The sequence below is a fragment of the Neophocaena asiaeorientalis genome, unplaced genomic scaffold (assembly GCF_003031525.2).
Source record: "Neophocaena asiaeorientalis asiaeorientalis breed wild unplaced genomic scaffold, Neophocaena_asiaeorientalis_V1.1 scaffold93, whole genome shotgun sequence".
Lineage (NCBI taxonomy): Eukaryota > Metazoa > Chordata > Mammalia > Artiodactyla > Phocoenidae > Neophocaena > Neophocaena asiaeorientalis.
The window spans coordinates 2132006-2144260 of NW_020174273.1; the positions used below are offsets into that span (position 1 = coordinate 2132006).

General features: G+C 46.2%; 1 protein-coding gene across 1 annotated transcript in view; it reads right to left on the minus strand.

Annotated features, from left to right (window-relative positions):
• The window catches only part of MTMR12 (myotubularin related protein 12), a 64952-nt gene that overhangs the window by 14739 nt on the left and 37958 nt on the right, over positions 1-12255 (minus strand). Inside the window, exons 8-10 of the mRNA XM_024755781.1 lie at positions 7942-8017; positions 1233-1339; positions 453-577 (exon numbers count right to left, since the gene is read on the minus strand). Coding sequence (XP_024611549.1) covers positions 453-577; positions 1233-1339; positions 7942-8017 — 308 coding nt within the window. The remainder of the gene's footprint in view (positions 1-452; positions 578-1232; positions 1340-7941; positions 8018-12255) is intronic.

Consider the following 12255-nt stretch of genomic DNA (forward strand, 5'->3'; position numbering starts at 1 on the left):
AAATATATATATATGCTTAATCGGAAAAAAATTAAATATTTCCACTTGGTGAGGGAGGAGTCCATTTAATAAGCCACTAAGGGAAACAAACAGATGATTCACTTTACAAAATAGCCGGTGAATACAGGTGATTGCACAGTTCTACAACTTTTAAGGGAGAAGCTCAACGCTCACCACTGGGGAAGGAAGAGAGGAGGACGGTGGCTCTGTGTTCACTGCCCTGAGAAGGGGCAGTGGGGCAAGAGCCTGGAGCAAAATGGTGGCAGCAAGTGTATTGAGGGCAGCTGGCCCCGTGGTGACTGGTCCCTCCACTCCGTGACACCAGCCCTCACGGCCGGGAACCTCTGTGTACGGCCATGAGGAACCCAGGGGAATGGCACCGACTTTCACCTGGTCCACACGGCATGTCTTTCCCCATCGGACAGAAAGTTTTTGCTCGGCATTCTTCTCACCTATCAGAAACAGCTGTTTAAATTTAGAGTAGGCCGTCTGGATTTCCTGCAGGGATAGGAAGTTGCTTGACAGGTCTTCAGTTTTAACAATTTCATAGGGTGGCCTGTGGATGGTCTTATAAATTCTAGGTAACAAAAAGTAACAAGAGATTAGAAGAGCAGGCGTGAGTTAGAAAGAGTTCATTTTTCCTGAGTACTTCCTGGGCGCCCAGATCTGTGTGAAGAGCTCCCACTGAATCCTCCCCAACGAGGCAATTACTGCCTGCTGCCGCTCCCAGCCAGCAGAGGTGGGGATGCAGGAACAAGGGGCAGAGCCACCCGGCCCAAGATTACGAAGTTTATCACCTGAAAGAGCCAGGATTTGAACCAAGGCAATTTAACTCCAAAGTCTACTCCTTTTCTGTTTTTTATTCATCCAGTTTAGTTTTTTTTTTAAACTTTTAATTTTGAAAATTTTCAAACATGCAGAAAAGCAGAAAAGAATAACAGTGACGTATACCTTGACCTAGATTTGACAGCTGTCAACATTACAGAAATCATGCCACTTCCCCCTAAATGCTTCAGTGTGCATCTCTAAAAACAATGCAGCTGAGGTGTTCATGATTATGTTACACTGACTCCTTTCAAATTAAAGGCGACCACTCTAAACTGTATCCCCAGCACTAAGTGCTTTATCAGCAGGTAAACTGAAATGGACCAACTACCAAGAACTGTTCCCTGCTTCTCGGAAAACAAAAACTGAGCTAAATAAACGATAACAAAATGTACAACAGTACCGACCCATCCAAGAAGTTCTTTTGGATTTGTAAAACGCCATCATCCTGTTCTTTGGGCAGTGCTGACATTTTCAAAAGGGCACATCCGCTGTGGCAGGACCAACACCATATCTGCAAAGGGGAATAAAGGTTTTCCAGATGTAATGTAAACCACCTAACAGAGGACAGGTAAGCTTAGCATTTGAATTCATACAGGGAAAGGTACACCTTCAATATGAAACAGCTGAATATATTCAACTTTGTTATGCCAAGGAATAAACATGTTATACTCATAATGAAAAAGGCTGATTTAGTCTTAAAGACAACAACAACAGAAACTCAGGTCTAGGTGGTCACACTCAGACTCACTTATAGTCTAACATACACCTTTTTTTTTTTTTTTTGGCGGTACGCGGGCCTCTCACTGTTGTGACCTCTCCCGTTGCGGAGCACAGGCTCCAACGCGCAGGCTCAGCGGCCATGGCTCACGGGCCCAGCCGCTCCGCAGCATGTGGGATCTTCCCGGACCAGGGCACAAACCCGTGTCCCCTGCATCGGCAGGCGGACTCTCAACCACTGCGCCACCAGGGAAGCCCTAACATACACCTTTTGACTTGGCTTTAGTACTGGGAACCTGGATGATGATGATAAAAACGACAACATCATCATCATCATTATTATTAGGATTATTAGGATAGAAGCTATCACTGGAGTGCAGCTCATTATCTCAGGATTTTACATGAATTAAGTCATTTAATTCTCACAGTCACACTCTGAGACAGGTATAAGTATTATCCCCACTAACGACAAGAAACTGAGGCTTGGAGAGACCGAATAACTTCCCCAAGTTGCAGTCAGTGCAGCAGTGACTTCTCAAGGCCGTGCTCCACTTGGATGGCCAAAAGGGGGCAGCTCCCACCATTAGAGAAAGTCCACACAAGAAAGCATGGGAAGTTGGTTATTCAACATACATTGGTAAGAGACTTGTACATGCAAGGCACTGAATTAGGTTGTGAGAGGATGGAAAGAGGGCTAAGGTACTTTGTCTACCTTCAAGGTGCTTACATCCTAAAAGGGGAAATAAATTTGCAAATATAATAGGAAGTAGAATGTGGTAAACCACAGGAGAAGGGAATTTCAATGAACAACAAAGGGACGGCAACAGAGAAAGAAATCATATGAATGCCCGTAAGTGACAGATTCAAGTATTTAAGCATTTTTCTGGATACAGGGGGAGTTTCATTTGTTTGCTCTGCTGTATAGGAACACAAGGAGATTAGAACTGACTTGGGGGCAAAGTAATCTGCCAGGAGAGCCTGGAATGGAGAAGAGGGGAAGATTGGTTGGGGCCGGGGAGTACGGCTGTGGATTTTGTGCCCCGTATAAAGGTCTGGTTAAGGGTTCAACGGTGGCGAAAGTCCAGCACTGCTCTGCTGACCAAGCCTTCAGGCCCTGGCTCAAAGGCAGACCAGGAGGATTTCAGCTGCCCAGAGAGGCCCCCTCTTGCCAGTCATCTGCACCGTACAGACCACACACTGGTGTGCCAGCAGCATCCTGGGCTGGAGATCAGAGATCAGCAAACCCAGGCGATATTCTGCACTACGCTTAGAAAGTCAGAAAGAGGAACGGGTTTGGGGTATCAGGGGAAGATGATGAATCAGTATTGGGTGTGCTGGGTGCCTAGGGCCCACAGGACATCTGTGTGAAGATCCTGAGGAGACTCCCAAGATGAGGATTATGACTTAGGAGAAGAAGGCAGGACTGCAGCTCTGGACACAGGAGCTGCCTGCCAGCTTCAGTGGAAGAGACGTGAGCCCACCCCGGAGCGAGGCCAGAGGGACGCAGAACTGCTTCCGGAGCTGCCCAAAGAGTACCAACTCTGTAAGCTCCTAACGAGACGGAAGTGTTGGAACAGTGAGACAAATCAGCGGGCCCCTTGCTTCTCTCTTACCCCCTTTTCCAACGTCCCGCCCAGGCACTCCTGCCCCCTGGTGGGTGCAGCTCACTCTGAGGTGGGGGGGGACACTCTTAGCCATGACTCGTGACACGTTCTAGGAAGTTAAGTGTTCTTAAGCCTTTTTATCTCCTCTCCTGGGGCAGAAAGAATCTGCTCTTGGTGAAATTCAACCACAGCTCATTTCCTATTTGGGGCTCAACTGTCACCTCCCAGCTGAGGCACAAAGGGACAATGCCCTTACATTCGCTGTTTGAAACAGTAAATAGAAAACAAGCAAAATTCTTGGTCAGAGAGAGACTTCTCACAGGAATTTAGCAAAAGACATATGTCTTCTCCTATTGTAATATGTACAATTTCTGTCTGAGAAAGAGCCACAGGGTTCTTAGTAAGAATGACTTGACAACGCACAAGAATCAGTGTGATAATCCTGTTTATTTGGTAGATCATTTTTTTTTTGGTCTTTTTTAAATTGAAGTATAGCTGATGTATCATATAAGTTACAGGTGTACGATATAGTGAGTCACAATTTTTAAAGCTTATACTCCATTTATAGTTACTATAAAACGTTGGCTATATTATCCATGGTGTTCAATATACCCTTGCAGCTTATTTTATACCTAATAGCTTGTACATCATTTGGTACATCTTAAGGTGTCTCTCTTAATAGAGCCAAAGAGCTTTAGGGGAACCTCTACAATCGGAGGCTAGAAAGCAGCGTAAGAAAGAAGGAAAGGAACCACTAAGGAGGTAAGAGGACCAAGACGGCATCGTGTTTCCAAAGCCAAGATAGGAATTTAAAAGGCAAAAAAGGTGGGGGGGGGGGTTCACCCAGAACTACAGAGACTGACGGTGTGGAGAACGGGGGCCACCCAGGCTCAGTGACTCTGAGCGTCAACAGCAGAGTGGGGGCGGGCAGAAGCCCTGCTGCAAGAGGAAAGGGGGTAGAGGCAAGCAGAGAGGATCAGTACAGTCCTGAAGTACAGGCAGTGCAGGCAAGGAGAACAAGCCCGTGCTCAACTGTTAAGGAAGGGCTTCTTCAGGTGAGGGAGACTTGAGAATGCCTTCAAGAGAGCAGAATCTCCGGAGATACACGCGGAAGGGGCAGAGCGACGGAAGACAAATCCAGGGCAGAGGAGATCAAGAGCCCGGGCAGAGGCCTGGGTCGGAGATGAAGGAGCACAGAGAGACCACAGGAGGAGGAGGGAGGTCTTGTCGCTCGCTCTCCAAGACCCCTCGGGACTAAGGGAAAGGTGGTCGATGACAGTAAGAGAGTTAAGGGTGGGATCGCCAACTTAAAGAGAATGAAAAAATGGCTACCCTGGCCCCAGGGAAGAACGACACAGGAACCAGCGGGAGTTCACTGACAGGCTGCTGAGCAGAACAGGGGCCCAAGTGAAGCAAGGTAACAGTTTTCACGTATCCCATTAAAACGCTCTGCTGTTTGGTCTGAACAATCTGTAGCTATGTTCACTAGCTCCGCAGCAAAAGCATAAATACTCAGGACTGGAGTACAGCAGAGGGTCCAGGAGGCCACAGTCTCTAGAATGGCAGCAAGGGTATGACTGAAATCACAAATGATGCAGGTCTTCCCCGAACAGGAGTTAAGTGGAGGCAGGAAAGACCAGACTAGATGAAAAGTCAGGGTGAAAAAGCAGAGATACGGAAACGTTCTCGGACTAGTGATAACGGCTGTTACAACATTGTGAACACATTCACTGTCACCAGTGGTAAATTTTACGTGATGTGTATTGAGAGCTGTGCTCCCTGAGTGAATGTGTGAACTCCATTTTGTGTAATATTTTTCCACTGTCCATGCATCACAAGCTCCACTACGACTTTCAGGACACATAATTAAGGCTGATTTAATAAAATGAGAATGCCTTTCTACAGTTTCTATCAAAGTTCTGCTGCTGACTCCTCAGGACAGATCTTCTCAGGACAGTTTCTACTTCTCAGCCCCAAGGCCTGGCTAGAACAGAGTAGTGAAATTTCATATAATGCTGGATGGAGAAGCAGCCTATTCCCAAGTGTGTAGACAATTCACCTTGGTTTCTTGCCACAGAGCATACCCCTTCTCCTAGAGTCATCTATGAAAGGCTGATGGATGAAGACCCTCATGTTTATTCTTCTAAAACATTCTCAAAATGTTGTCTACAGATCCCAAGACCCTCCCTTACAGGTGGCCTGAGAATATTACTAAGATATAATTTGTCTTTTTCACTGTGTTGACATTGGCACTGATAGTGTTACAACTGCTGGTGCCTTGGTACCAACCAAGGTATTGCTACCAACAGCACTGGTCACCACTGTATTCTTCACTGCCACAAACTTGAAGAAAAATAATTGTTTCACTTCAGAATGTCCATAATGAAGAACTAAACATTATGAATTATATTAATCTTGATCATTACATTTAATATTTAATACTAATATTTTTTATATTCTGTGTGATGGAGTGGAAACAAAGCATGGAGGTGTTTGTCTCAGGGAAAAGCACCTATGAGACTGACTGGAGAGCTGAGCTACCTGCTGTATTCTTGTAACTGAAAGAGTGAATGACAGACAAACTACGGGTGTTCAGACTTTGGTATCTGGCAGACATTCATTCTTTAGGAAAAAAAAAACAAAAAACAAGAATGAAGTGAGCCTATCCCCTTAAGGACAACAACTGACAATTTGTTGCCAATGATAAAAGTTGAACTTTCAAGCAAAAATTAGAATTTTGTAAAACTAGTCTCTGCCTTTTTAGCTGGACAAATTCCCAATATTTAAAGACTTTCCTGATGAGACAGGGATGATATTAACAAACGTGATTTTTATCTAAGAAAGCATGTCAATATTTGGATGACCTGGGACTTCCCTGGTGGCGCAGTGGTTAAGAATCTGCCTGCCAATGCAGGGGACACGGATTCGAGCCCTGGTCCGGGAAGATTCCACATGCCGCGGAGCAACTAAGCCCGTGTGCCACAACTACTGAGCCTGTGCTCTAGAGCCTGCGAGCCACAACAACTGAGCCCACGTACCACAACTACTGAAGCCCGCACACCCAGAGCCCGTGCTCAGCAACAAGAGAAGCCACTGCAATGAGAAGCCTGTGCACTGTAACAGAGAGTAGCCCCCGCTCGCCGCAACTAGAGAAAGCCCGTGCGGAGCAACGAAGACCCAACGCAGCCAAAAATAAAGATAAATAAATAAATTTATTAAAAAAAAAATTTGTATGACCTGTATAACCTAGTGAGCTAATACTTTCTAAACGACCAATGTATTATGTTTTTAAATCATGCATGTTTTAAGACCCATTCAAAGTATAAGACAGACCAATGGATTTTAATTTGGCAGTGAATGAAAAGTTCATTGACTATGTTTTCAGATTCCTTATTGCAATTAATCTTTATGAAACCACCACTTAGCAATTTTTCGGTATACCGTCAAAGAATAATATTTTCATATTCTCTGAAAAGGCTATTAAATACTCCTCCCTTTCCCAAATACACATCTGTGTGAGGCTGGATTTTCTTCATGTACTTCAACCACACCCCAATATACCACAACAGACTGAAGGAAGTGAGAAGATGTGAGAATGTAGCTGCCTTCTATTTTCAAAAATGTAAAACAGTACTATTCTATTTTTTTGTTTTGGACAATATAGTTATTTTTCACAGAAATTTTTATGTTAACAGGATTTTTACTAAAATAAACATTAAGCGATTTTTCAGTTTTAATTTCTAATATGGCAAATATCAACAGATACAACCACATATACAAAAACTCTGAGACCCTCAATGCTTTTTAAGAGTGTAAAGAGTCCTGAGACCGGAAAGTTTGAGAACCACTGCTCTAAATCAAAGGTGGCACACTGGTGGCACGTGGCCCAAAGACATGTTTTTTAAACATCTGAATCAGTTGTGAACAGCTGCACACATTTAGAGATCAGGAAAACTCACATAAAAATCCATGTCTCTGATTTCTCCTGCGAGGTCTGGACATCTGGCAAGAGCAGGCCCGTATTCCCACATGGCACAAACGGGCCGGCAGAGAAGAGCAGCCAGCCCTTCATCCAGGCAGAGGGTCTCTGCTTCATTGCAAGGACCACACTCATTACCCACCTGGCCTGCATACACTTCCGGGCATGTGACCCCTGCTTAGACATCTCACCTCCCATTCCAGGAGTGACCTTTTTGGTGAACCAGCCATGTGCATAGCACAGCGTTTGTCTGTAATTCTCATTCTGTACTCAATTCCCTGCGGTCTTGGCAACTCCCAACTGCCAATCAGAAACTGGAGTAACTGCCAGGGTCTTGCTTTCTTTGATCAGTGACACACTAAATATGGCTCCCATCCCAGTCTATTCTGTGGAAACTAAGCAAGCTCTCCATGTTGTCTCTGGGAGGAAACTCGGCCATGCCCATTCAAGATTAATGGTGTGGGCCAAAAGGAACCTTAAACTCTACTACCCTTACGGGGTCGGCTCAGCCTCAAAACAATTTAGGTGTTAAATTAGGCCGGCTTTCAACACCAGACTGGCCTGTAATCCCCCAAAAGCTCTTTAAAGATGTCTCTGCTAAGAACTCCAGTGCATCTGTGAAAACTTTAGAACTCTGACCCCAGGAGCCTCATTATCAAAGAGGCTCCTCTAGGGAGTCCCTAAGATATTTTTAGATTGCTCTTGGACTGAGGACAAACTCTTTAATACCAAAGCCAAGGGCTTTAAGTAGGATAATCTGCCAGGATGGGCCAATGAGCAAGCCATGCATTTAGGGTTTCCAGATGCACTTACTGGTATGCCATGACCATGGAAGCGTGGCACGTCCTCCTCAGGAAGAGGGGTGGGGACAACAAAGTATGCTGGCAACCTAGAAGAAAGAGATGTCATCGGTTTTAGTGCTGGAGTTAATTCACTAAATATGAAAGCTCAACGTCACTGAACACAGGAAGTTAAGCAGAGTGTCATGACATGGACCACATTTCCCTCTTAAGAAGAACCAGTGCAGATGAACCGTCTCTGTCAAAATCAACCAGGAATCTAAATCCTAGCTCTGCCTCTGATTCTGTGTAACCCTGGGTAAGTTACCCCACCTCTCTGGGTCCGTTTCCTCACGAATAAAATCACCAAGGCAATGCACTCATCAAAATCCAGACTGTAGGAGACTATCAGTCAAGCGGCCTGGTTTCTTCAAATAAACTGCAAGGAAAAGCTAATAGTGTGAGACTCTATAGATTAAGAAGTTTAAGAAACCTATCAGTTTTCAAGGTATCAATCTCATCGCATCTTTTTTTTTGGCTGCGTTGGGTCTTCGTTGCTGCACGTGGGCTTTCTCTACTTGTGGTGAGCAAGGGCTACTCTTCGTTGCAGTGGGCAGGCTTCTTATTGTGGTGGCTTCTCTTGTTGTGGAGCACAGGCTCTAGGCACGCAGGCTTCAGTAGCTGCGGCACATGGGCCCTAGAGCACGCGGGCTTCAGTAGTTACAGCGCATGGGCTCAGTAGTTGTGGCTCGCGGGCTCTAGCGCACAGGCTCAGCAGTTGTGGCACACAGGCTTAGTTGCTCCACGACATGTGGGACCTTTCCAGACCAGGATTGAACTCGTGTCCCCTGCATTGGCAGGTGGATTCTTAACCACTGAGCCATCAGGGAAGTCCCTCACTGAATCCTGATTAATGATAAAACAGATAAAACGATGAAAAATAAATTGTTTTGAGAATTTATAAAACAATGGGAAAAATCTCAACACTTGACTGGGTACTGAATGATATTAAGGAATCAAATGTGAAAGGTGTGATAATGCTTTTATGATTATGTTTATAAAAAGAGTCCTTCATTCTTAGAGATGTAATACTTAAATATTTATGAATGCAATGTGATGAGCTCTAGGATTTATTTCAAAATAGTTGGGCGGGAGGGGGGGGGGGAGGGTTGGAGTAGGTAGAGGCACAGAGACTAGCCATGAGTTTGTAACTGCTGAAGCTGGGTGACGGGTTAAAGGAATTCATCAAATTCTCTTTTCTTTTATACTGCTTGAAATTTTCCACTTAAAAAAAAAAATCTTAAAGGTAATTAAAAGGAACAAAGCTCCCATAATATTGTGATGTAAAACCACGTTTGGGAACAACTGGTCAAGGCTAAGATACCTCAGACCATTAAAACGTAGAAGAATTATTTGGCTTTAGAGGTTCCGAAGTGCTTGGAATATTTTCTTTCACGTCCACTTGAGTGGGTGGGCTTACTATCCCTTCTTCAGGTGCTGTCACTGAAGCAAAAACCTCTTCACAGATCAATGACTCTCAAACTCAGGCTGCCTGTTAAAATCACACAGGAAGATTTAAAAATTCCCGGTGTCCAGGCTCCACCACAGAACTATGAAATATCAGAGGTGTCAAAGCTCTCCAGGTGTGTAATCAGGATGACAGTTGTTGTTCTAGAAGGTCCTGCTAGTCAAAGTGTACAGCAGCATTACCCGGACACTTAGAAGGAGAGCAGCCCCGGCCTGCAGGATCAGAATCTGCACTTCCACAAGCTCCCCAGGGGACTGGGCTGCACAGTCAACCACGAGAAGCAGCGCCTTAGATGGCAACTTACAAACAGACAACTGTTTCCCAGCCCTCACAGGAGAGTCGCCCGTGGGCTTTGTGTAAACCAGATTCTCAGCTCCTTCCCCAGAGGCTCATTCGACAAAGTTGGGATGGGGCCACACTGCTTTAAAAAATTTCCATGTCTTCCTCTACTAGTGTGGTTGAATATTTCACAAGTTAATTGTGCCTTATAAACAGTCTTTCACCAACGGGGAAAAAAATGTCAGAACCCAGTGTACTAGCGTGTGTACCATGCAGTCACTGAAGAAAGGAGGCTGCAAAGAGAGGGACAGCTCTGCACCAGTGGGGAGGTTTGTGATGTCCCCTCCTGTCCCAGTGAACTCAAGGTGGTTCTACGGAGGCTCTGCTGGGAGACTCCCGATGTCTACAAGCAACTGACCCTCCCACCTGGGACAGCACTCATTTTAGTCACCAGGAGGAGTTTTGAATACAAAGTAAACAGCCTCTCCAAATATAAGCTGACCTTATTCAAGGAAGGTTGTATGATCCTCTTAGGCACCACCTCAGTTAGGGTGAGGGAACCCCAGAGCGACACCACCAGAGCAGCAATGTCTTCCTGTGGCTGCATCAATTCCTAGGTTCCCCTGTGTTACACACTCCCTACAGGGTTGAGGACCTTCTTATACCTTCACAGGGAGGTGGCATGAAGAAAGGCTTTTCAGGAGAAGGCAAAGTAGACACTCAGTTTCTTATTCTTATCCAAACTGGCCGGGGTCTTCTCTTACCACTGGGGCTTTCATTAATTTATTCACTGTTCCCAATTTATTGAGTGGGTCTTATAAGTCAGGCACTATACTTGGTACTGAGGATATAAAGATGAACCAAAACAGTGTCCTTGATTCCCCAGGACTGATGGGCTGCAGAAACAAACATTAACCAAATGGTGATACAGATAAGAATAAACTCACGATCGGAAGAGGTGCTAAGGAGAGAGGCACAGTGCAATGAAAGCTCTCACAGGAGACCTCATCTAGTCTTGGGAAGACTCCCTAAAAGAGTCACCTGGGCAGAGATCTGACCGATGAAGTGGAGGTAACTCATTAGTAAAGCTGGACGCAAAAGGAGCATCCTAGACAGACCGCACAGGCAAGGCCCACAGGAGGGACTCAGGGTGGCTGGAGCGGTACACGCAAAGCTGGAGAGTTAGGCATGAGGCAAGCCACGAAGGGCCTGTTAGAAGTTTTATCCTCTCTACCATGAACAGCAAGGAGCCAATGAAGCAGGGGAAGAATGGATGCCACGGGCCAGAGTGGGTGGGGGAGACCACGCAGGCAGCTACCACAGTGCCAGGTAAGAAACAAAGCACAGCTTTTCCTGTATCATCCCTGTGGGGCAGAAGCGCAGGGGCGAGTGCATGGCTGGGGCAGTCCAGGGGGAGTGTGTCTGCACCAAGTGCTCTGAGCAGCAAAATCTCGCTGAGGCTCCATTCTCCCCCGACCACTAATTAGAACCCCCTGACACTCCACTCCACCCACCTTCTCGACCTGGTATATTTCTGATGTGCTGACACCTATGCAAATACCAATGAATTTAATCAGTATGTGGCAGGATCCTGGGAATGGGCATGCCTGCTATCAGTGTCAACATCACATTACAGAATATCACCTCCTAGGAGCAGGGCTTTCTGACCTCCTCCCGACTGAGCGCTTGTTCTCCCTTTCCAAACTTTGTGACTATAAAGAGGGGAGGAGGGGCAGCGTGGGCATGGGGGGTGTGATCCGACACCTGCCCTGCAGGCCCCTCCCCACTGTCACCCTAGTTTGTGCTGTAACGAGAGGGCTAACCTTATAAGTGTCTGAGACTGATCAAAATCAAAACTGATCTAATGGGGCTTTCCTGGTGGCGCAGTGGTTGGGAGTCCGCCTGCCGACGCAGGGGACATGGGTTCGTGCCCCGGTCCAGGAGGATCCCACATGCTGCGGAGCGGCTGGGCCCGTGAGCCATGGCCATTGGGCCTGCGCGTCCAGAGCCTGTGCTCCGCAACGGGAGAGGCCGCAACAGTGAGAGGGCCGTGTACCGCAAAAAAAACAAAAAGAAACCCAAAAAAAACCCAAAAAAACCGATCTACTGAAAAGGCCCCTCGGAACCGTAAGTACAAAATGCTCTAGGAAAATACTAATTTTTTGAAACTGTCAGCAGGGCGGTGAGGATTATGTTCCAAAACAGTAAGATTCAAGTTTCAAAAAAAGGATTACACAGAGTCATCCTTTAAAAATGTAGGTGAGATCACATCACGCCTCTGCTCAAACTCCTCCACACTGCACTATAAATTCTGAAACCCTCCCTGCCCATCAGCACCCAGCTGGCCCTCTCCTCCCTGATCACACCTCCTACTGCTCTGTCCCCTGCTCACTCCTCTCCAACCCCTGGGCTCCTTGCTGTTCCTCACACAAGCCAGACAAGATTCCACCTCAGAGCCTTTGCACCTGCTGTTCCCTCTGCCTGACCAACCCTCCTGCCAACATCTCCAGCACGCCCCAGTCCCTGGCCCGATCTATTTTT